The sequence below is a fragment of the Ochotona curzoniae genome, unplaced genomic scaffold (assembly GCF_017591425.1).
Source record: "Ochotona curzoniae isolate NIBS_2020 unplaced genomic scaffold, NIBS_Ocur_1.0 contig_4612, whole genome shotgun sequence".
Classification (NCBI taxonomy): Eukaryota; Metazoa; Chordata; class Mammalia; order Lagomorpha; family Ochotonidae; genus Ochotona; species Ochotona curzoniae.
In genome coordinates this window covers 14,831,643-14,853,701 of record NW_024466343.1, presented here as the reverse complement: position 1 = coordinate 14,853,701, position 22,059 = coordinate 14,831,643, and the positions used below count along the sequence as shown (strand labels likewise).

Here is a 22,059-nt window from a genome sequence, read left to right as displayed (position 1 = left end):
AATCTTTCATAACACCTTATCTAACTACAGTCCAAATTGCTCCTGGAGTTAGATGTGTGCAGCTGGAACAGGGAGTTTTCCTGAAAAGGTTTCTCTCTTTTAGCTATGAAATATGCACATAATCCAGTGATTAAAGTGATAAATGATTCCGTGACACTTGTCTTAGAGTGACTGAGTCTCCTGGACCTTCAGTATCAACAGAGAGTCACAAATGCAGCTTCTGATTTCCTAGTGCTTCTCCTAAAGCCTGCGTACAACCCATGCTTCTTACAGATTACCTCACATGTAAAGACTTTCCTTACTGAAGATACAGAAAAGGAACTATTGCCGTGTTCAATAGCTTACTGCTATAGTCCAGTCGGGCCCCTTAAACAGTCCCTGCCATTTCCCAAGCACTCAGCAATTCCTGTGTGTATGGCTGAATATGCAAGTCACATGAATTCTGAAATATTTAAAAATATTGAATGACATACACTTAGATACTAGGTAAATATTTCTTTATTAAATGATTAATTCCATAAATAAATTCTTTTCACTGAATATAAAATTAAAATCATTTACAAATTATTCCAGTATTACATTTCCCTTCCCTCCCCAAAAGCTACATTTCGATAAATAGAAACATTCAATCTTAAAACACCTGATTTCTGTTTGCTGTGTGGAGTGCAGACAGCTGCCTCTCGTGGCCACTCACAGAGTGTCACCTCCGGGAAGGGATCAGATGTGCTCCCCAGACAGCTTCTATCAAAGGGCAAAGGCAGGCTGTCCACCACATCTTACCATCTTTTACCATTAAAGACTTGAGAGGGAAAGGGTCTAGAGGAAAAGACGCTGAACAAATAATTTACAAACAGAAAACAGAACGTCATCAACACTACAAGCTCCAAAATGAAGCAGTAACATGTGCTCCAATACTATGAAGCAAAGGATTCTCCAATTGCGGCTGCATGACAGACCATCTGCACCAGCACACTAAGCCTCAGTACAACTCAAGAATGAGCAAGGCATCCCTTCTCCTAGGAGGCCCTGCACCGCACCATCCCCACCCACATCTCCTCCAGGACTCCGACACTTTTCTCTCTCCTCTGTCCACCCTGGCCCCTTGACACTTAGTCCCGGAATTTGTGAATGTCATTGAAGAGCCTGTAGAAGGGAAAGGAAGCCTCGTTGGCATGTGGGCAGTTGTAGCTGCACTTGCAGGACTGGATCATCATGACATTCTTGGAGAATGTCTCCCCGTCTTCGCAGAGGAATCGCATCTTCACCGTCCTGGTCTGCTGGGGCATACAGCATCGGCCGTCCACACAGGAGCCACAGTACTTGGGCCGGTATTTCTTGATGCTTGAACATCCAGCGTAGGTAAACTTCACTGGCTCAGGAGACTTTTTGGTCTTGCTGCATTTCTTGCCCTTCTGTAGCAGAGAGGAAGGAGAGAAGGTCAGGGTCAATGATCAATAGAACAATTTTTGCTTGCCAAAGAGCTTGATATGCCACCCGCCTGTGCCAGCTGGGTCTCCTGCTCCAACTCTCCACATACTCACCTTCAAGTTGCTGTATGCCAGCTGTCCACAAGGTCGCACTTCACAGATTCTGGTCTCTTTCACCAGGCGGCATTCCGAGTTGTCATTGGTGACACGCGTGGAGATGCCAGTTCCACAGGTCTTGGAGCATTGCGACCAGGAAGTTGTCTGAACGATGCATTTCCGGCCGTGTAATGGATTGTAGAAGATGCGAGGCTCCATGCCAAAAACTAGATACACACAGGAGGAAGGATGTTTCAGAGGCAAACCAACACTCACGGATCCCACACTCTGCTCCACAAAAGCTTCAGCCCAGAGCATATTCCCAGCACGGGGGTCCCAAGCCTCTACTCACCAGGCAGTCTCTTCAGCGGGTCGCCTTTGCCAATGGCGATCAACTCGTTGTTTCTGGTTAACTCCACCTCGGAGGCATCGAAGCCCAGGCCCTTGCCCAGGAGGTCGTCCTGCTCATCCTGATCGTCATCCATGGGGTCCTTGATGCTGTCCTCATCGCAGACCCACTCTTCGCAGCACTGCCCGGTGACTTTGACCAGTCGGGGATTGGGACAGCCCAGGTTGGGGAGGGACAGCTCTTGGGGACACAGAGGAATGCAGCCCACGGCACCATCGATGCAGGTACACTGATGTTTACAGTTGGGCTGGAAACTCTCCCCGTTCTGGTAGATGCGAGAGTTGTATTCACAGGGTCTGCCTTCCGACTGAGCTGCAGGGAGCAGAGAGAAAGAAGGGGATAAAGTGAGAATCCCGAAGCATGGGCCTCCAACGCACACACGCGCACACTGTTCTTGCTCTCAAGTTCGATGTATGCTAAAGTTCCCTGCGGGTCCCGGGAGACTCCAGCCCAGAACAATAAGTTAGTCAGGAATCACTTTTCCGTATGCGCTTTTCGCTGGGCCCAGACGCACTGAATCGCATTCCAGACTGCTGAAATCATGGACTTTTCTGCCAAGCTACCAACAACAACGCATCACCATACATGGTCTCAAAATTACTAAACTGCTGGACTATTGGGGACTGTTCCCTCTTTTTTTCCCCCCAAGGGGCCAAACCGCAAGCGGTCTTACCTCTGCAGATCCCCTTCAGAGCGGTGGAGCTGGCGCCGAAGTTGCATTCCAGCCCCTTGGTGTGGTCGCAGGGCTGCGTTTTGCTGCAGTCCTCGTTGAGCTGCTTGGCGCAGACCTTACAGCAGCCACAGCCATCCCGGACCAGCCCGACGCCCGGGGCGCACTTGGGCGCCTCTAGGGGGCAGTGGCAGGCGGCGGGGCAGGTGGAGAGCGCCTGGAAGCGGGAGAAGAAACGCGTGAGACTCGGTGCGGGACACGGGGGAGAAACCGGGGGTCCGGGCGGGCTGGCGTCCCTAACTTGGTCGAGCAGAGGGGAGGTCTCTGATTTTGGCCAACCCGGCGGTCCCCCGACTTATCTTCAGGGTGAGTAAAGACAGTCACCTCCAAGCACACCCTCCCACGGCCGCCGTCCCCAACTTTCTAGCTCGGACAATTCCTGCCTGGGATAACGTGGGGTGAGGGGACCGGCCAGGCAAACGGTGGCAAAAGTAGAGTCCAACTCACCAGTCTGGTCAAGTGCAGGAGGGTGACGGCGCAGGCGAGTGCCCTGGCGGTGCGGCAGTTCATTGTGGCGCACAGGAGGAACCGGGGTTAGAGCGCGGAGGCGAAGACTTCAGCAAGTCGGGGCGCAGCACACGGGCCGGCGCGGCGGGCGAACGACGGGATCGGCGGGGCGTCCTCCTTTCCAGGTCCTGGCTCTAGAGGCGCAGAGGCAGCAGGCACGACTCTGGGGCGCTCTCGCTCGCGGTCTGCCTGAACGCCGGGAGCCCGCCTTTTTATACGGGCCCGCCGAGGCGCCGCGTGTTGCAGTGACGTCGGCGCTGTCTGCGCGTTCCAGAATTCCCAAACATCTCAGGAATGTTGGTTGGCGCGGGCTGCTGCCAAGCACCTCCCCTGGCTCCACTGCACCCTTTTTTCTTTCTTTCTTTCTGTCTTTTTTTTTTTTTTTCTGGGTCCCCGACCCGTCAAAGAAAACAGTTCATTTTCCCATTTTAATACCGATTCCTACTGGGGAGGGCTCTTTGCGCGGGAGGGGGGACATGATGGTGGCGATGGCAGTTGGGAGGGTGTTGGGGGAGTGGAGGGGGCACTAGTCGAGGACTTTTGCTTGGACTTGGAAGGGTAGGAGGACCTGAGCGGGAGGAACAAAAGTCGTTTTGTTTGGTGATGCCGACTTGACTGAGCAGCCGCGGAAACCCTCGTCCGAGAAAGCGGCGAGTTGTTTGCTTGTTTACAGCGAAGGTGAGAATCAAGTTACCTGTTTAGAGAGTTGCACCGCGGGGATGGACAGTGAGCCTGGGAGCCAGGAATCTATTTGTGGACTTGAAAGCTTCAGCATTCTGTTTATTAGCTATGCCAAGTGTATTGCAAATGAATACCTGCAGGGGCATTTATGAATGAGAAGGGGGGGTGGAATAAACTTCCCTCATGGTCTGGCAAATGCCCAGGCAGAGGTCTCCCCGCCCCCCCTCCCGCCTCCATCAGTTCCTCCCCCCACTTTTTTCTTTTTTTGTACGCTGTTTGTTTTCAGAGGTTCCCACTTTAATTCCAGCCCACTGCCTGGGCTGGAAGTCCGAGAGGAAACAACGCAGGGAGTTCCCGGGGAGGCCGACTTCCTCGCGGATGCGGGAGACGGGGTAAGCCCTCCAGGCTTCCCTGGGCGGGCTGCAGGCGATGTTGGCCAAGCAGCCAGCCAGCAGCGGAGGGGACCACCGGGGAGTGATTTGGCTCCAAATCGTCACCTGTGAACCGTGGTGCAAGGCCAACCCGGGATTCCAGCTGCTGCCACGGGCACTCTGCATGGCTTGGAGGCTTTGTGGGTGGGGTGGAAGGTCTGGAAGCTTTGGAGCTTTGTTCTAACAAAGTTGGGCAGCCTGCCTTTCAGCGGAATCCCGACACCCCTGTCTCTGGGAAAGTAAGCCATGTAGGATGTTCTACATTCCCTAACAACAACGCTGGCGACTGGTTCCACTTGCAGCACAAACTGTACCCTCAACAGGGCCACTCACCTCTACACAATTATTGCTAGTGTGCCTGTTTCAAAAGCAGCCTTCTCAGGAGCTTTTAATAAGACACACAGAAGTCATTATTGTCGGTTTTCTCTAGAAAAACTTTTCTTTGGAATATGGTAGAGCTGCTCAAGAGTCCTGATTTTGTACTCTTGGCCCCGGTGCCTGACTTTTCCATAAAGTGAGTGATACAAGCATACTGAATGGGAAGCTATTGGGAAGAAACCATTCTCCAAGGAAGAGAGCTTTTGCAAGAAACAGTTTCATTCATTCAGAAGTATGCTTTCTGAAGAGGCCTGTGCCAGAGGGAGGGGCTCAGGGGTTGGGGAGAATTTCTGCTGTCAGGCGCTCTGCAGAGGGAGGCCAGGCTAGGCCCTACACACCACTCAAGCCAACTTGCCAGTGTCTCTGGAAAACACTCTCTTCCTGTCTTAGCATTTCATGATCCTTTCTCTCCTAAAGAGGTGACTGGGCTGGGCAGGAGGGAGAAGGCGCAGTGCTGGGTGGGAGGAGGTGGAGGGGAGAATGGAGAGGATGGTTCCTGGCTTCTGTTGTGGCGTCTTTTCTATTTGACTTCATGGCTGTAAGTATTTCCAGATGGTGAATCAGACACCAGACGTAACAATATTTCCATATTTGGGTATAGCAGTAGCCTGCGTTTTTAACATTTTTCTGCCTCTGTTATCCAACCACAAAGCATTCTTGACAGCTTCAAATGTTGTTAAATATAGACTTAACTTCTGTTCCCAGTGCAGGAAATTCTTTGGAATTCCTTGTTTTTCATGCAATCTGTCTATCACTCTTTGAAATAAAATTACGATTGCTGAACCAACTGGCCATACAGACCTTATTTCTTTCTGACGGTCAGGATGAGGGTCACAGCCAAGGAACCCAGGCTGCTGCCCAGCCATCAGCACTCATGCCACTCCGGAGATGCCTTGAGAAATCAGATTAAAGGTTTCCAATAAGGGTCTTGGGGTTTGTTTCTGGCCTTGGATGAGGGGATCCCAGAGGAGGATGAGTTGGCCCCAGATGACAAACTTAGAGATGCTGCGGAGGGGGGTGTTGTGGGAGGGCGTGGGAAGCTGGAGCCACAGGGCCAGGAGGTGGGGGAGCAGGAGAGAGTGCAGCAACCTTGGTACACAGCCTTGCCACTTCCATATAGCTTGTACTGCTGCTGCGCCTGCTACGCAAACACGCCCCCCACCCCTCGGGGTGGAGGGGGGACACAGGAGCAGCGGCTTCTCTCATCTTGCCCAGGGAGGTCCAGAAAACCCAGATGGCCGGTTGCCTCTACTGGGAGCTGCAGATCAGCTCAAGCTGAAAGACAGGAGGGGGAAAGGGCCAAGTGTCTATGGGTAAGTGCCGCTACGGGTGCGAATTCGCTGCTCTAGAGCTCCCTTCATCCTTTCCGCTCGATGGGGGGCCGCCCCAATGCCTTGGGGTGCAAGCTATGGAGAAGGGGCTGCTTGTGGCCAGCAGTTCCTGGCTCAGGGCTGAGGATGGGGGGTCATCCACCCGCTGCTGCCCTAGAGCGGTTCACTGCTGGGCTAGGACTGAGAATAGCAACCCTAAACCTGGCCACTCGGGCATCCAGCCCTAGGTTAGCGTCTGTCCAGATCATCTGCGGGGGGGCATAGCGAGTTTAACTAAGTGGTGCAGATGTTGCTGGTCCTTGAAGCACACACTGAGAACCACTGCTTTGAGTGAGTGTGTGTGTGTGTGTGTGTGTGTGTGTGTGTGTGTGTGTGTCAGATGCTTGCTTGCACACCCCTTCTTACAACTCTACTTTTGATCGTCTCCTTCAATGAAAAAAAAAAATGTATGTAGTGTCTGTCAAGTTTAAAGGGCCAGGTTTAAACGCCACCTCCGTTTGCCTCCTGCACCATTCCCTACCTCCACCCTTGTTGGCATGATCAGCAAGTACCCCGGAGCAGCCGGCATCACGGCGGTACCGCGGGAACTGCGCGTCGGGCGGACAGGGACCCCTGGGGGGACCCTGAGCTGCGGGGTGCAGGAGGGGGCAGCGTCGCCTGGCCAGAGGCTCGAGGACCCGCCGGGCATCCCTCTGCCGCCGCCCCCTGCCGGCCGCCGGCCCGCGCCTCCTCCCCGCGGTTGCCAGGACGCGAGGTTTCCGGCGGCGCGAGGCGCAGGACGTTTCCAGCCCCGGCCCATATTTGGTGAAAGTCTTTCAAGACTCCGTCATCCAACTCCGGGGGGCGGCGGCGACGGCGGCCTGGGAGCGGGGCTGGGTTACCGGGATGGCGTCGCGTTCCTGAAAAGTGTGCGCGGGCCTGCGGCAGCAGGGGACCCCGAGCCGGGGGACGAGGGGGCGGCCGGGCAGAGCGCGGCGACCCCAGCCCCTGAGCGCCCCTCCGGGGGCCCGGCCGCGCTGCGTGGGAGGCTGGCGCGGAAGGCGCCGCGGCCCGATTGTGTCACTTTTCCCGTCCACCCCCTGCTGACTCGTCCTCCCAGAGGGCCAGCGAGTTGCTCCGCGCGGCCAGCGCTACAGGGTCCGCCCAGTCGCGGGGGCGTGGGGACGTGTGTCTGAGGGCGGTGTCGGCTTGGCCGGCCCGGCGCACCCGAGCGGGAACTTGGAATTGAGACTTGAGGATAAGTCCCAAAAAGCCTGGGTTCCATTAGGACACGTGCTGGAGCGCTCTCCGGGCTCCTCCCGGTCTCGCACAGCTCCTCCTTCTCTTTCCTTCTCAGGAAGTTCCGTGGGCAGGCTGCGGGAGCCTGGCATGGGAAGCCGCGGCGCTGCTCTCCGCTGGTCTGGGAGCCCGAGGAAGCCGCTACGGCTCTCTGCACTTGGTGCGCTTGGTAGATGATGCAGGAGGCAGCATCAGCTGGTAAAAACCAAACCAGTCCCCTTCCAGGGGCATGGGGGTCACGCCACCCCCTCCTAATGATAACAGCAACAAACACAGAGCTTGTATGTCAGGCACCCTTTGGATGTTGTCTTTATATTGAAGTTCTCCAAAAGCTCCGTTGAGACAGGTTCTCTAGGAGCACCGTTGTCTAGGCAATGCAGGAAAGGAGGCACAGAAGGTAAGTGCATCTTCGTGCAAACTATAGGCTTAACCACAGGTTACACTGCCTGCCTCAGACTAAAGGTTCATCTCCTCTGGAATTTTATCTTCATTTGACTGTATCCCTACTTTGCCCAGACAGTCTAGGAAGAATACATCAGAAAGGCAAAATAGTTGCTTAAGGCAGCTGTGCCAGTCCCCAAGCATAGCCTGGCACACTGCCCCTTAGTGGCTCTTAGTGGGTTGAGGGAAAAGGGTGTTACATTTGGATGAAAAAAACTTAATCCAAAGAAGTTTAGAAAGTAGATTTGGGGGCATCTTCGCAGCCCAGCAAGCATGATATTTAGGGCCTTTGGGGGCTTCTGTGGGATGTCCTAAGATGCATTGACCAGGCACTCCTGCTTCTGGAACCAGGCTTGACTAAGTGACTTCTGTCTTGAGATCAAGTGCCCAACATTGCTTACTTGACAGTTCATCAGTCTGAGTGTCTCTTGTGGACCAATTCTGCTCTAGCTTTTTTTTCCCTCCCTACCTATTAGCTGGGAGTACAGTAACCTATGTATTCAAAGACAGATTATCTTTTCTGAATCTCAGATTTATTCAGAGTTTATAAAGTGTGGTGCGTGTGGGGCCAGTGGGACAAGGCACTGGTGGCATAAGACAGGAGGACCTCGCAGTGAACTTCCCCTTGAGGACTCTGGGGTGTGTTGCAGGAACAAGTAAATGGTACTCCGTGGGCACTGCTGCCTGGGAGTTGGCACGGCACAGCCGGTCTGGAAGGGTTGCACAACAGCTGTGAGCAGGAAGGGACATTTTGCTCAGCGGAACAGACAAAGCACTGTGATCAGGTAGAGTGCTAAGTTGTAGGATTCCTTTGGGGACTAGAAGTTATAAGGGACCTGCACTTGGGACTTGGTCTGCAGGCAGTGGTCAACCATGTGAAGGTTGTGCCTTGGTTTCTGCCATCTGTAAAAGGATACATTTGTCCCAACTTGGAGGTGATGGGTTCAAGGACTTGCTGGATTCAGCCAGATTCACAGAATGCCATGCCTGAGGGAAACACCTATGGGAGACTGAGTACTTTGCTGGCTAAAAAATGTGGATCCAGTGTTTGCCTTTATTCTCATTTTTGAGATGTAGCCTTTTGGATTGTTATGTGCTGCCTTCACATTTTAAAAATGTTGGCAATTAATTAAAATATTAAGATGCCACCTAGAAAAACCAAAGAAGACAGTGTCTGGGGCCAGCTGTGATCTTCTAACTGAATGCCCAAGAACTTTTCCTGCTCTGGCATTTTGTAACGACCAGTCATCCATGAGGTTTTGGGGAATAGTACCCTGGTCTCCACTTAATGGCGAGGGTGACTGGACCTTGTTTATCAATCAGGATTTCCATTTAGTTCTGGTTTTACTTCAACAAAATTGGAGTGTTTGTTTCTTTTTTTTCCCCCCTATTTTATCCACTACTCCAACTCCCTTTTTACTCTCCCTCTGAGTTGGTGTTGTAAGCAGCTGGCCTTGCCTTGGCAGCATGATGTGAACTATTTATTTATTTATTTAAAGACATTGGTATCCATTGGGAACTATATCTGCTTATTTCCGCTACTTGGCATCTGTCCAAAGGAAGCCTGGCATTTCTGTCTCCCTTACTTGACAAACCCCTTGCTTTGTGATAACCCACTTTCTGTAAAGATCTGGACGGCACTTCTTGCTCTTCACCCTGCAGTCCATTTTCTAGAGATGATTGAGCAATTTAAAGAATGACAAGTATAAGTTACTCTGAAATGGGCTGGCTCCGGATTCAGGGAATTGAGAACTTCTACCTCCTGTATTTCATTTCTGGAGGTATCTGTTTCTTAACTGCTCTCAGAAAACCATTCTTTTCACATTCAGAATTTAGAAAGGAATTGATTTGGGCACTTTATAAGCAACACATTTGTATTCTATGGAGATACTGAAGCTATTCATTTGTGCCAGTTTTTTTTTTTTTTTTTTCTGGTCCTATTAAGTGTAAGGGAAGGTCCTAGCAGTTGGACAGATTATGTGAAGTAAGAGATGCTTAATGCTTGCTGTGTTGCCTGGCTCATAGTAAGTGCTTAATAAATTATAATTATCCCTATTCCTAAGCACCACCATTATCTTAACTTTACTTCAATTATCACAGAATGAGGTAGCTTATTCTCTAGACAATATTCTCTGTTCCTTAGATAATACGAACTCCAGTTTGAAATTCAGTAAAATTCTTTGATATATGGTACAGAGATAATATGATTAAGAAGATCTTTTAGCCCAGGGTTCTGGCTTGCTGTGTTCTAAGCAAGTGTGTAAATGGGCATTGCGATCTGGCCCATAGGCAGTGGGAGAGCCACATGGGATTTTGCCTTGGTTGCTTCATCTATAAATTAATAAGATTGTCCAGCTCAGTGTCAGGCATGGCTATCAGTTGCGTTAAAAAAAACGTTAGAGCTTTAAAAAAATTTAAAACATCCTGCTGGCTGCTATGTGGTCTCAGGATCTGGGAGCCCCAGTCACTGGGACTATCTGTGGGCTGGGATGCTGTCCCCATGTTCTAGGTGGAGTGTGCATCACCATTTCCTCTGATAGCTAAAATCTTGTGGTCTATTTCCATTTAAAAAAATGACAGGTCTAAGGCTTATCTAGAAATTGTAACTGGGATAAGGCACGGTGTTTTGGGGGTTAAGCAGAGTGTTTTGGAGGCCATTCTTTCCAGGCAGAGCATAGTATGTGTCCTTTGAAATTGGCCTTAAACATTAGGAATTTGGAGCTAGTTCTGTGGCATAGTGTATTAAGCTACCACCACCTGTAGTGCTGGCATCCCATTTGGGTACCTGTTCAAGTGTTGGCTGCTCATCTTCTGATACAGTTCCTTGTCAATGCCCATGGGAAAGCAGTGGGAGAAGGCCCAAGTGCTTAGACTTCTGAACCCATGTGGAAGACCTGCATGAAGAAAGCTCCTGGCTTTGCCCTGGTGTCACCTGGTTCATGTGGCCACCTGGGGAGTAAACAAGCAGACAGAATATCTCTGTCTCTCTGACTGCATTTCAAATAAATAAAATAAATCTAAAAAAAAAAAGATTAGAAATTTGCCTGACACTTCCTGATTTTCCTTTAAAAACTGGCTGTGAATCTGTCAGCTAAATGCTTTTCAGGCTATGTCTTCAGTTGATTTGTGAGCTTCAGTTTGTCAATGAGAGTCTGGTAATAAATGAGTTAAACAACAAAAAAGAGAAATCCTTCCTTAAGGCTGTTGCCTGGACTTGTATCTACTTCCGCTGAATAAAAGGAGAGGGATGTGTCAGAACAGAGGAAGAACTTCTCACAGATTGAGAGATGTTTCCACTGTGACTTAGTCATCACCATCGATTTTATTACCTGAGGCAGACCGAGCTGCCACCTCCCACGACCTGTGGTCACTCTCTTGACAGAGGTTCTGGGCAGCTCTGCAGCCACCCACCATGCACAGCTTGCCTGTGTTTACCCAAGGTGGACCCAAGACTTGTAAGTGTGGTGAGTGGGGGGTGCCCAATGTAATGGAATTGAGCAATCAGTATAGAGCAATTTGAGGTCAAATCCATCGTGTTTTTCTGAAATCTTTTAGCACCTCCCCTGCCCCCATACTTTTTGGTTAGGCTTTAAATTAAAAAAAAAAAAAAAAAAGAGAGAGAGCTGTCTATAGACAATTTATTCTAAAAGACAATGACATTGTATGTTAAATGCTTGAAATTTCTGAGGCTCTGGAAAAGCTACAGAATGCACAAGCATAGTAAAGCATTGCAGATCTGGAATATGGATGATTCAGTTCTGTCTCATAAGCATGATATGTAGGGCAGGCTTCCTGCGAGGTAGTAGTATGGAGGAGATTAATGTCTGGACTTCGCCATCGTGGCTTTCACAGCCTAGGGGAGATACAGACACTTAAATGGATAACACAATGGAGTGCATCCATGTTGCAGAGCAGTGCAGCTGAATTGCTTTGGGAGTGCAGATAAGAGATATCCAACTCTGAGTTTGGCTGTGAAATCTTGATTTGTTGATTTTGATGGATGGAAGGGAATTACTCCCTAACATGCATGTTTCCTTTGGAGCTGGTGGCTGAAAATAATGTGCTGCTGTTTCATGAGTAATTACAAAATGCCTGTAAAGTAAGAAACTTTAGGTAGGCATCTGCTGTTTTTTGAATGGAATACAGCTCCCAAATTCACGTAGTGACGAGGCTTCTCAGAATGTGGGTCCACTATGAAGTCCTCAGATCACTGGAAGTGTGCCCTTTGCAGTTCTTTCGGGAATATCAATTGTAAAAGCTGGGTTGGGCTTAGCCTCTCTTTACTTCCTGGCTTATCATGTAAGTTTCTTCACATCTCCTATAACCAGGGAACCCAAATGATCTTGGACTGTGAACCTCCAAAACTGTGAGTCAAAATAAACTCTTTTCCTTCTTTAGAACCCTGTCTCAGGAATTTAAGTTACAGTGAATAAAGGCTGACTCTAGAGGAAATTGGAATCAAAGGGTGGGGTTGTTATTCTTTCTTAAAACAGAGTGGCAGCTTTGAAAGTATTTGGCTGGCAGAAGTTGGAATTTGTTGGAGAAGCAGGATAGAGGAACATAGGATGCTGTGAGCAGAGTGTTATGGGAAATTCTGGCCAGACTAAAAAGATCAGAAAGCTCATAGAGATGTGGACAGTAAAGATTTTAGATGGAAAGGAGGATTCTGTTGGGATTTGGACTAAAGCCAAATGGTATAAAAGAACTGGACTGTATTATGTTTTTCCTGGGACTGCCTGGAAGAATGAACATAAAGTGATGGTGTAATTTGTGTGGTGGAGCATCCAGGCTGAAGTATGGGTGGTATTGGCTATGTTTTATAGTTTGTATATTGGTATGTTCTATAATGAGATTCAGGAGCAAAAATGGAGCAGAGTAGAAAGATCTGGAAAATACACAGGTTGGTGAGACAGAGAAGGGAGTTTGTTCAGGACAGGAAAGTGGAGGAACCATTTACTAAGGAGGTCAGTAGAGATGAAATGGATCCAGGTGCAAGTAGTCAAAACAGTGAGACTTCAAAAGGCATTTTAGACATCTTCAGGCTTGCTCCTCCCATCACAGGTCCAGAGATTTGGAAGAACAGAGTTGTTTTGTGAACTCCCAGAGCACTTTCAGTGAGCTTGCCTAAGATTTCCTGGGGCTTCATTTCTCTGTAATCATGTGGCAAAGTAAGCCAGGACTATTGGCATTGGTAAAGTGAACCCAGGTGTGGCTTGTATTCATGACAGAGCTTGGTAATGTCATTCACATGATGAAATATTGTGTCTTTCACCAAGATTTTAAAGGAAAGCCTAGGAGGCCAGACAGAGCTATGCTGCAGGACTGGAGCCCTTGTGTAGTTTTCCTAATGGGATAATGCCTAGTGAAACTTTGAGAACAAAGCTGCAACGGAGAAAGCTAGAGGTACCAGCAACATGAGATGTGCCCTCCCTTGTCTCCTTCCAGAAAAGCTCCAGGCAGTGGGTCACACTAGCCCTGGAAAGCCAGGGACATTGGTATCCAGCCTCAAAGAGCATCAGTGTGGGTAGAGACCAACAGAGCCGTGGAGGCATGGAGACCTTTATTTAAATCTCAGAGAACAACCTGGAGGTCTTGGAAGAGACCTGTTGCAGGAACAGAGCCACTACAGATACCACCATTACGACAGTCCTAAGTGAAAATGGGGGGGTTGATATTGCTGCAGAGAATTCCTACCAGGGTCAAGTACAAATGGAGATGCAGAGATGAAACTCCAAGCATTGAGAATTACAATAGGAGATTTGGAAATTTGCCCACCACTGTTTACCAGATGCCAGACATGGATCTCTAGAATGTAGTTTGCCCTGCTTGTTTGTGACGTTTCTTTGGCCCAATTAATATATTTTATTTGTCTGTTACCTCTTTGGAGGAAGAAAATGTATTTCCGGTGCTTGTCCTGCCATTGTGCCTTGGAAGGCTGAACTTGGTTTTTTCAAAGGCTCACAAGTAAGGGAGTTTGCCTGGGGTTTTCAGAAAAGACTTTGGACCAGTGAATTCATGTTGGATGAAGTTAAAGACATTGGAACCATTGGAAATAGAATGACTGTATGTTGTCCATCAGAAGGCCATGAGTTTAGGAGAGCTGAGGTGGAAATCTGGGGTTTGAGTTGGATGTGGTACCTGAACTCATTCAGACAGGAGGATGCAAACTTAATACAATTATGATGCTTAGGAGTCTTTTCTGGGCAGCCCTTTGGAGGTGTTTTTCATGAGATATTTGGTTATAAAAGTCAATTTAGGCCTAGCCTGTCTGTCTATTTCCTGTACTAACACTAGATCCTTACTTCATACATTCCACCACATGCATTGTTCGGTTTCAACATCTGGTGGAATCAATAGGGCCTCCTAGTATTGCACTCAAAATCTTCAGGACTGTGAGCCAAAACAAACCTATTTCCTTCTGCAGTAGCCTGTATCAGATATTTAGTTACAGTGATGAAAAGCTTGTTCTCATGGCCTCCTAAAGAGCATTAAGTACAGATGGTACTGGCACTTTGGACGCTATTGAAAATTTCTACCGCCATGGAGCCCTCCTTGGGGTGCAAGGGAAATTAAATTGATAGAGCCCTTGCTACTGCCAAGTGTCTCACAGGTCACCTTCACATAATGTTCAGATGAATGATCTGCAGTAAACTTTTGGCATCTAAATTTAGGAAAGGAGATTGAGAGAAGTTAAGCAATTGGCTCAGGATGAGACAGGATGTAATCAAATGAAGACGCTAATGCAAGACTGATGGACTCTGAAGCCTGGGACCTTTCTACAGTCCTGCAACACTGCCATGACTTGTTGGGCTTTCACTCCTTTTGTGTTTGCTGTTTTCTATGTTCTTTGGTGGGTTTTCCCACCACTTTAACTTTACAGCTCCTACCTTTTCCTGAGCATGTTCCTGTACGTTGATGAAGTCTTTGAGCTGCTGGTGACTATTTAGCTTCTAAAAGGAGATGCAAAATTAGAGTGAATGGGATCATTACCATCATGTCATCATCCTCATCACCATCATTATAATCAGAGAACAGCCTGCACTTACACTTGATTCTTTATGAGGGACTGTGTGGGGGTGATTTAGATGCATGTGATCTCTGATTTTCAGAGGCAAAGGACAGGTTCCAGAGGATTTAGTGGAGGATAGTCAGAAATAATGAAGGAAGCATAGCTTTAGGATTTTTGTGCTTCAAAGACAGGTGGGAGGTGCGTGGCAACCTAAGGCTTATTTAGAGTATCCTGTTATAGTCAGGAAAACTGCTTCAAGAAGGTAGTCTGATGACTATGTGAAGAAAGTATTGGACAAATGCCCTAGTTTGTGTGTGTGTTTGTGTGTGTGTGGGGGGGGGGCAAAAATGGAAAGTGTGGAGAATAAACAAGGGAGTGAGGGTTCATGAAGGAAAGTAGAGCTTATTATGCACATGGCAGCTCTTTTCAGAGGCTTTATGGCTGTGTTGAAATTAGGAAGAAACTGGAGGTTGGAGGGCGTCACTTGCTCTACTATCACATTAGTTAACAATTTAATGTCCCCAGTCATCAGTCCTTTAGTGATAAACAAAAATCATGTCATCTCACAGAACTATTGACAAAGTGATCAGTTCTTTGGAAACTGGGATGTACCAAACCCATGTTTCTGATCAGTGTCAGCTTGAGATCTACGGTTCCTAAACCTCCTACAGAGCGTTTGGGAGGAGAATAGAAAGTTAAATGAGGAGCAGAGAAAGCCTGCGGTCAGATGAGGATGGGGTATAGTAAGTGAGGATGAATAAACAGAATTGGCAGGAGTGAGACTGTAACAATCAGGAGAAGCTAAGAACGGAAGTTTGAACTGTAGCATTCCCATTGCCATTTCTTGTTAGTACAATTAATCCAGATGCCACCGACCCTTCTTTCCTCTAGGCTTGTTGACTTTGTAGGTCATTGCTCTGCCATTTTCAGTTGAAGAGAAGTCTTGGAGTCCCAGTCTAGGACGGGTAACCAGGAAGGGCCAACTTTCAAAGCCATGTATCCTGCAAAAACTATTTTCAAGGGCTACAACTTGGAAAGCTGGAGCCAAGCACAGGAGGTCGAGGATGTTGAAAGACTTGCAAAATGATGTGCAGTGAGAATCAAGGAAAATCTCACCTGAAATCACCTGTCCAATCAATTATTGGTCATCTGAAACCAATGCAGTTACCATGCTAGAAACCAAATTAGATGAACCACATCCTAGAACAAGGGACACCTCTCTTAGAGAATGCACTTTGGTAATAGCAATTAAGGTTTGCCGAGTTGTGAATCATCAGTGATCTGCTTTTTTTCCCCCCAGAATACCATTGTAAAAGGACTGGCAGATTGGTTCAGATTTGGGACACTTCCTAATTTTTGTTGCAGATTGGAAACAAACCCATTTTTTAATATGTTTTAAACATCTAATTTTAGTCAGAAAAGAGATAAAACACCTCTTTTTTTTAATTTCAACTTGGAGCTAAAAGTCTTTTGGGGGGTCTGGTGCGATAGCAAAATGGCCAAATCCATGTCTTGCATACACTGGGATTCCACATCAACATTGGTTCATGTCCTGGCTGCTTCACTTCCATTCCAGCTCCCTACTTGTGGCCGGGGAAAGCAATAAAGGATGGCCCAAAGTCTTGGAAAGCTGCACAGATATGTGGGAGACTGGAAGAAGCTTCTGGTTCCTGGTTTCAGATCATCTCAGCTTTGGCTGTTGCGGCCACTTAGGAGTGAACCAGTGGATGGAAGATCTTTTCCTCTCTATCTCCTGTATCTATCTGTATATCTGCCTTTCCAATAAAAATAAATAAATCTTTCTTTTAAAAGTCTTTTTGGTTTGGTTTGGTTTTTATTATGATTCTAGGCTCTCACCTCAGGTTTTATATGCAAACCTTTATACATCTAAGGCTCCACTCTTGCCAGTGAAAGCACACCAATGAAATGATTGCATCATTCAAGGGTTTGAGGATGCAAACATGTCTAAGCTGTCATCTCTGATTATGAGGATGACACATTTTGACAGTGTGTATATCTGTGTGATAAGTGACCATCATGATAAAGGTGCATATACACTACTTGCCTCAGAAGCCCTGCCTGAGAGCAGCCTCATGGTAGGGATGAAGTACTCATCACACGTAATGGTACAGGATTTTGTACAGCTCTTGGAACTTCAAATGTTACCTAAGCTTGGAAGAGCAAGTTATGCATTTCTCTGCTTGGGTTTGGTTGACTGTGCTCAGGACTTAGGATCAGCATATGACTTGAGGATCCTCTACTAACAACTCGTTCATAAGGAGTTGGATTTTTAAGTTGTTTGAGAACCAGGGAGATGGTTGGAGGGGAAAGGAGGACAGAGAAAGAAACAGCTCCCATCACTTGATTTACTTGCCCAAAGCCCACAAGAGCAGTGACTGGAGAGGGGCTGAAGTTCGGAACACAGTCCAGGTCTTCTACATGAGTGTAAGTGTCCAGTGACTTGCTGCTTCTCAGTCTGTGTTAATAAGAAGCTGGAGTTGGGGGAATCCCAGGACCTATGAAACTGTGTTATAAAATGAAATAATAATAATAAAACACACACACCAAAAATAAATAAACAAGTAAGAAGCTGGAATTTAGAGTTGGAGCAAAGTAGTGAATGCAAGCACTTTATTGTGGGAATGAACGGGTATCTAAACTGCTAAGCTAAATGCCTGCATCTAGAGGTAGGCTTCTTTTATTTTAAATGTCTTTTCATTTTCTTTGGTAACAAACTCAAGACTTTTTAGTATTTATAGCTTTTTAGGTAAACATATCTTCTGGTGTTCCAGTGAAACTTAATAGATATATGATTTATATTCTTGACCTTAACTCAAATGAGGCATGGAGAATCTCAAAGTTTTCTGTCACATAGTTTTAAAGGTGAGCTCGGCTGATGAAATCTTTTTCCTAGGCACTGGATCACAATGGAAATGGACAGGAAGGGAGAGTATGTTGAGTAAGAGGACTTCTCTCCAGGATTTCATAACATTTTGTGGCATTTTGGAGTATTTTAATTCCAGCATTGCTTGTATGTGTGTCATCTGTCTTATTTTCTTTCTTCTGTTGACTTTGAGATTAGTTGTCTCTTTGTCTAGTTTCTCAACGTAGAAGTTGAGGTCATTGATTTAAGATGTTCTTTCTTGTTTAAGAATCCTATATGTTTCCCTCTATTCCTGTATCCCACAAATTGTGATAGTTTCATTTATTTCAAAAAAACTTTCTACTTTCTTTCTTGATTTGTTTTTCTCTTGCATTATTAAGAATGTCTTGCTTAGGATCCAAATATTTATAAATATTTTGCATGCATTATTCTATTATTTATTTTTATTTTTATTTTTATTTCATTGTGGTCAGAAAATAAACTGTATATGATTTGAATTCTTCTCAATGGTTTGAGAATTGTTTTATGATTCAGAAGATGGTCTATATTTAAACCATTGTCTGTTCCACTGTGGGTGGAATGTTTGATGATTTATGGTGGTGATATTCAAGTCTTCTGAGCCCTGCTGATCTTTGAATAATTGACAAAGGAGGATTGAGATCTTCAGCTACAACTGTTAGTTTGTCTATTTTTTCCTTTTAGTTCTAAGTAGAGGCTAAACATTTAGCATAACTGCATCCCCTAATTCAGTTGATTCCTCCATAATTATTAAATGGCCCCTTAGTATGGTTAATTTCTCAACTTGAATGCGACTTGGAGTGTACCCAGATATTTGGTCAAAAAATATCCCGAGTGAATCTGTATGGATATTCTCAGATAAAACTAATATTTGAAACAGACAGACTAAAAGAGCTTTCTGTTCCTGATACGGGTAGGCTTTATGCAATTAATAACTGAAGACCTGAATCCCCTTCTAACAATGAGGGAATCCCATCTGCCTGGCCAGCTTCAAGCCAGAACATGCTTGTTTTTTCTGTTTTCAGACTCAAATGGAAACATCAATTCTTCCTGTGTCTTGAACTGAAACTGTGCCAACATTCCTCCTGCTCTCCAGTGTGCCAGGTGTAGATTTAGAGGCTTTTCAGCATTCATATTTGTGTGACCAAATTTTTTATGATAAATCTCCTCCCCCTTAATACCCTCTCATTGACACAAAGAGACTTCGTTCTGGAGAACACTAATTAATTTAATATACTCTATTAATCCTTGCTGGTATTTTTTGTGCTGAAATTTCTCTTCTTTTGAATAGTGTTTCATGCTATTTTTTAGGTTGCTTTACTTTTATGATATTTGTTTTTATATTTAAAGTGATTTCATTTTGTCTTTTTGTTCAACATGATATCCTCCACATTTTACTTGAGGTGTTTAGACCACTCACATTTAATGTGGTTATTGGTATAGTTAAGATTTATTTATCATCTTCCTTACTTTTCCCTATTTTTTCAATTTGATCTTTGTCTTTTATTTCTATTTCTTATTCCCTTTATAGTGATTCTGTTATTATTCTATTTGTCTCCCTTTAGTGTGCTCAAGTTTTTTATTGTTTCACAAATACATATGCTATAAACTCCATGACATATTGTTAATATTTTGCCTTAAACAACTATCTTTCTAAAGGAAAATACTTTTTTATGTTTACTCACCAATTTACTGTTTCTGGTGCTCTTCATTTCTTTGTTTACATTCATATTCATAGGCCCAGTGTGATAGCCTAGGGGCTAAAGTCCTCATCTTGAACGCCCCAGGATCCTATGGAGCACCAGTTCATATCCCTGCTGTAACACTTCCCATCCAGCTCTCTACTTGTGGCCTGAGAAAGCAGTCAAGGACGGCCCAAAGCCTTCGAACCCTGCACTCGTGTGGGAGTCCTGGAAGAAGCTCCCAGCTTCAGATTTGCTCTGGATCTGCCCAGGATTTGTCCAGCTCCGGCCATTGCAGCCACTTGGGGAGTAAACCAGAAGATGCAAGATCTTTCTGTCTGTCTCCCCTTCTCTCTGTAAATCTGCCTTTCCAATAAAAATAAATCTTTAAAAAATTTCATGTGCTTGAAGCTGTTTTTTTTTTTTTTAATGTTTCTTGGGCAGAAACATAGATGGACTGTTCTAGTTTCTGCTTCAGTCTTTGCAAGGCCTTATCCTCCACGTGTCTCTGGCTCTGTGTACAAGTTTTCCCTTCCTTATAGGACATCAGATATTGGAATAAGGTTAAACTTGTAATTCTCTATAGAGAACCCATTTCCAAATAAAATCACACTCAAAGGTGAGTGTGATTAACAGTTCAGCATATCTTTCTGCGGAAGATAATTCAGTCCACAGTAGAAACTTTCATTCTCTTCTTGATCAAATAATATTTTAAATAAAACAAAGAATTACTGGCCTTTATGGCAAACTACTAAATGACCCTACATTATTAGTTTGTCTTTAAATATGCTCAAATGTTTCACTGTCACAACAATTTCTAAATCAACACCACTTATTTTTAAATTTTCTTAATTATGCTTTATTCAAACAGTAAGACTATTGCTTTAAATCTTCTCTCACCTTTTGTTTTTTTTTTCAAAAACCCATTTTATATTTTTGACTCTGTTTCAGCCTGAATCTTAGACATACCTTAGGAACTAGGAAAATTGCAGTAATTGCTGCTGTGTTCCTATCGTCAAAGTATCTTCTTGCCTAAGGAAAACAATGTGTAATTAATTAGGGCTTCATTATTTAGATGGGTCAGAAGTAACTCTGTCAAATTGACTGATGTTTAGTTTTATCAACTACTTTCAAAAATCCACAAAGGAAATTATTTACGTACTCATTCAATAGCCAGTGAAATTTAGTTCATCGGAGTTAGTACCGCCTATGACAGAAACATAATCAAAATTAGAAGAGGCTTCATGAAAGTGCAAAAGCTCAGCTGACACAGAGTATGGTTAATCATACTCATGCATCCAGAGGTTTCCTGTACCGGAAGGAAAATCTCCATCATTACATCTAATGTTGTTCTGTTTTAATTATGACTTTTAAAAAGATGTATGTATTTATTTAATTGAAAGGCAGAGTGATTCAAAAAGATGGAGAGACACACACACACACACAGAATCTTTCATCTGCTGCTTCACTCCTCAAATTCGGCAATAGCCAAGCTTGGGCCAGGCCAGACCCTAGCGTCAGTAACTCCATATGAGGCTCCTACATGGATGGCAGTGACCCAAGTACTTGGGTTGTCATCTGTTGCCTCCCAGGCACATTAGAAGGAAGCAGGATTGAAGGTGGGAGTAGGCATCACTTGGACATTCCAACTGATGGTTTAGCCCACTGTGCCACAATGACGACTTTTTAATGGTGAATTTAGTTTTATTTATTTATTTTTGAATGTATATTTAAGAAGTAGAAGAGAGAGAGAAACAATGGCATTCCCATCCCACCATCTGACTCACTCCCCAAATGCCAGCAGTGGTCAAAGCTTTCATGTGGGCCTCAGGGTGTCTTGAGCCATCACTGCTGCCTTCCAGAGTCTGAGTTATCAGAAAGCTGGAGTCAGAAGCCAGAGGCTGGCGGGAAAACCAAGCACTTCAATGTGGACTTGGACAACTTAACTGGTGTCTTAACTGGCATCCTTTTAATTTTAAATGTGGCTTTTTCCTTAGTAAGAACCATGAGAAAATAAGTATCCTGTGTCTTAATATAAATATTATGTACAAAATCCTTAATAAATATCTGTGCAAGAGATTACGGTAGGAAACAAGGTGGGAAAGAACAACCAAATGAAGCCTGAAGACGTGGATCTTCATGTCTGCGTTGAGTGCCCTGTGGACAGGGAATGTTTTTTCCTTTGGCTGTCCTTGGCATTTTCTCTTTATCATTGATATTCAGCAATTTGATAATCATGTGCCTAGATGTCATTTGTCTTTATCTTGGTTGGGATTCATTAAGATTCTTTGACTTGAAAGTTATAGCATTCTACAGGTGAAAAAGCTCTCTTATTTTCTTCCCTCCTTGTAAGCTTTATCTTGAATATATTCTAATTTTCTATGACCTAAAATGCCTTAATTATTACCTGCTGTTCAATGCATTCTATGAACTCTTTAGTTCAGATATTATATTCTTTATTCTTAGAAGTTCTTTTTGACTGCTTAAAGATTTTTACCACTTTTCATTATATTTGTTTTACTTTAAGAACTTTTATGTAGCTAATATCGCTATTATTTATCTCTTGATCTAATTTTCTCTGAAATTTCTAAATCCATTTCTGCTGATTGATTTTCTCTATTCTAGGTAACATTTCCTTGCTTCTTGAATGTCTAGTAATTTCATATTTACTATTCAATTTATTATGAACCTTGTATTGCTGAGTTTCTAAGCCATTATTTTTCTTTAAATAATGCTGAGCTTTGTTTTCCCAAATAT

The 22,059-nt window shown here is 45.2% G+C and overlaps 1 protein-coding gene across 1 annotated transcript; it reads right to left on the bottom strand.

Moving 5' to 3' along the window:
- Nucleotides 1-483: 483 nt before the first annotated feature.
- Nucleotides 484-3,172, bottom strand: CCN1 (cellular communication network factor 1). Its single transcript, XM_040987242.1, has 5 exons — nt 3,110-3,172; nt 2,606-2,819; nt 1,876-2,244; nt 1,542-1,750; nt 484-1,412 (listed from the first exon to the last, which is right to left on the bottom strand). Exons 1-5 carry the CDS (start codon nt 3,170-3,172, stop codon nt 1,110-1,112), a joined length of 1,158 nt encoding a protein of 385 aa, XP_040843176.1. The 3' UTR covers nt 484-1,109.
- Between the last annotated feature and the right edge of the window lie 18,887 nt (nt 3,173-22,059).

Coding starts and splice junctions, on each gene's coding strand:
- CCN1 (XM_040987242.1), bottom strand. CDS start 3,172: ATGAACTGCCGCACCGCCAGGGCACTCGCCTGCGCCGTCACCCTCCTG. Junction 2,820..3,109: donor TCCTGCACTTGACCAGACTG/GTGAGTTGGACT, acceptor TCCCGCTTCCAG/GCGCTCTCCACCTGCCCCGC. Junction 1,751..1,875: donor CCCGCTGAAGAGACTGCCTG/GTGAGTAGAGGC, acceptor GTGTGTATCTAG/TTTTTGGCATGGAGCCTCGC.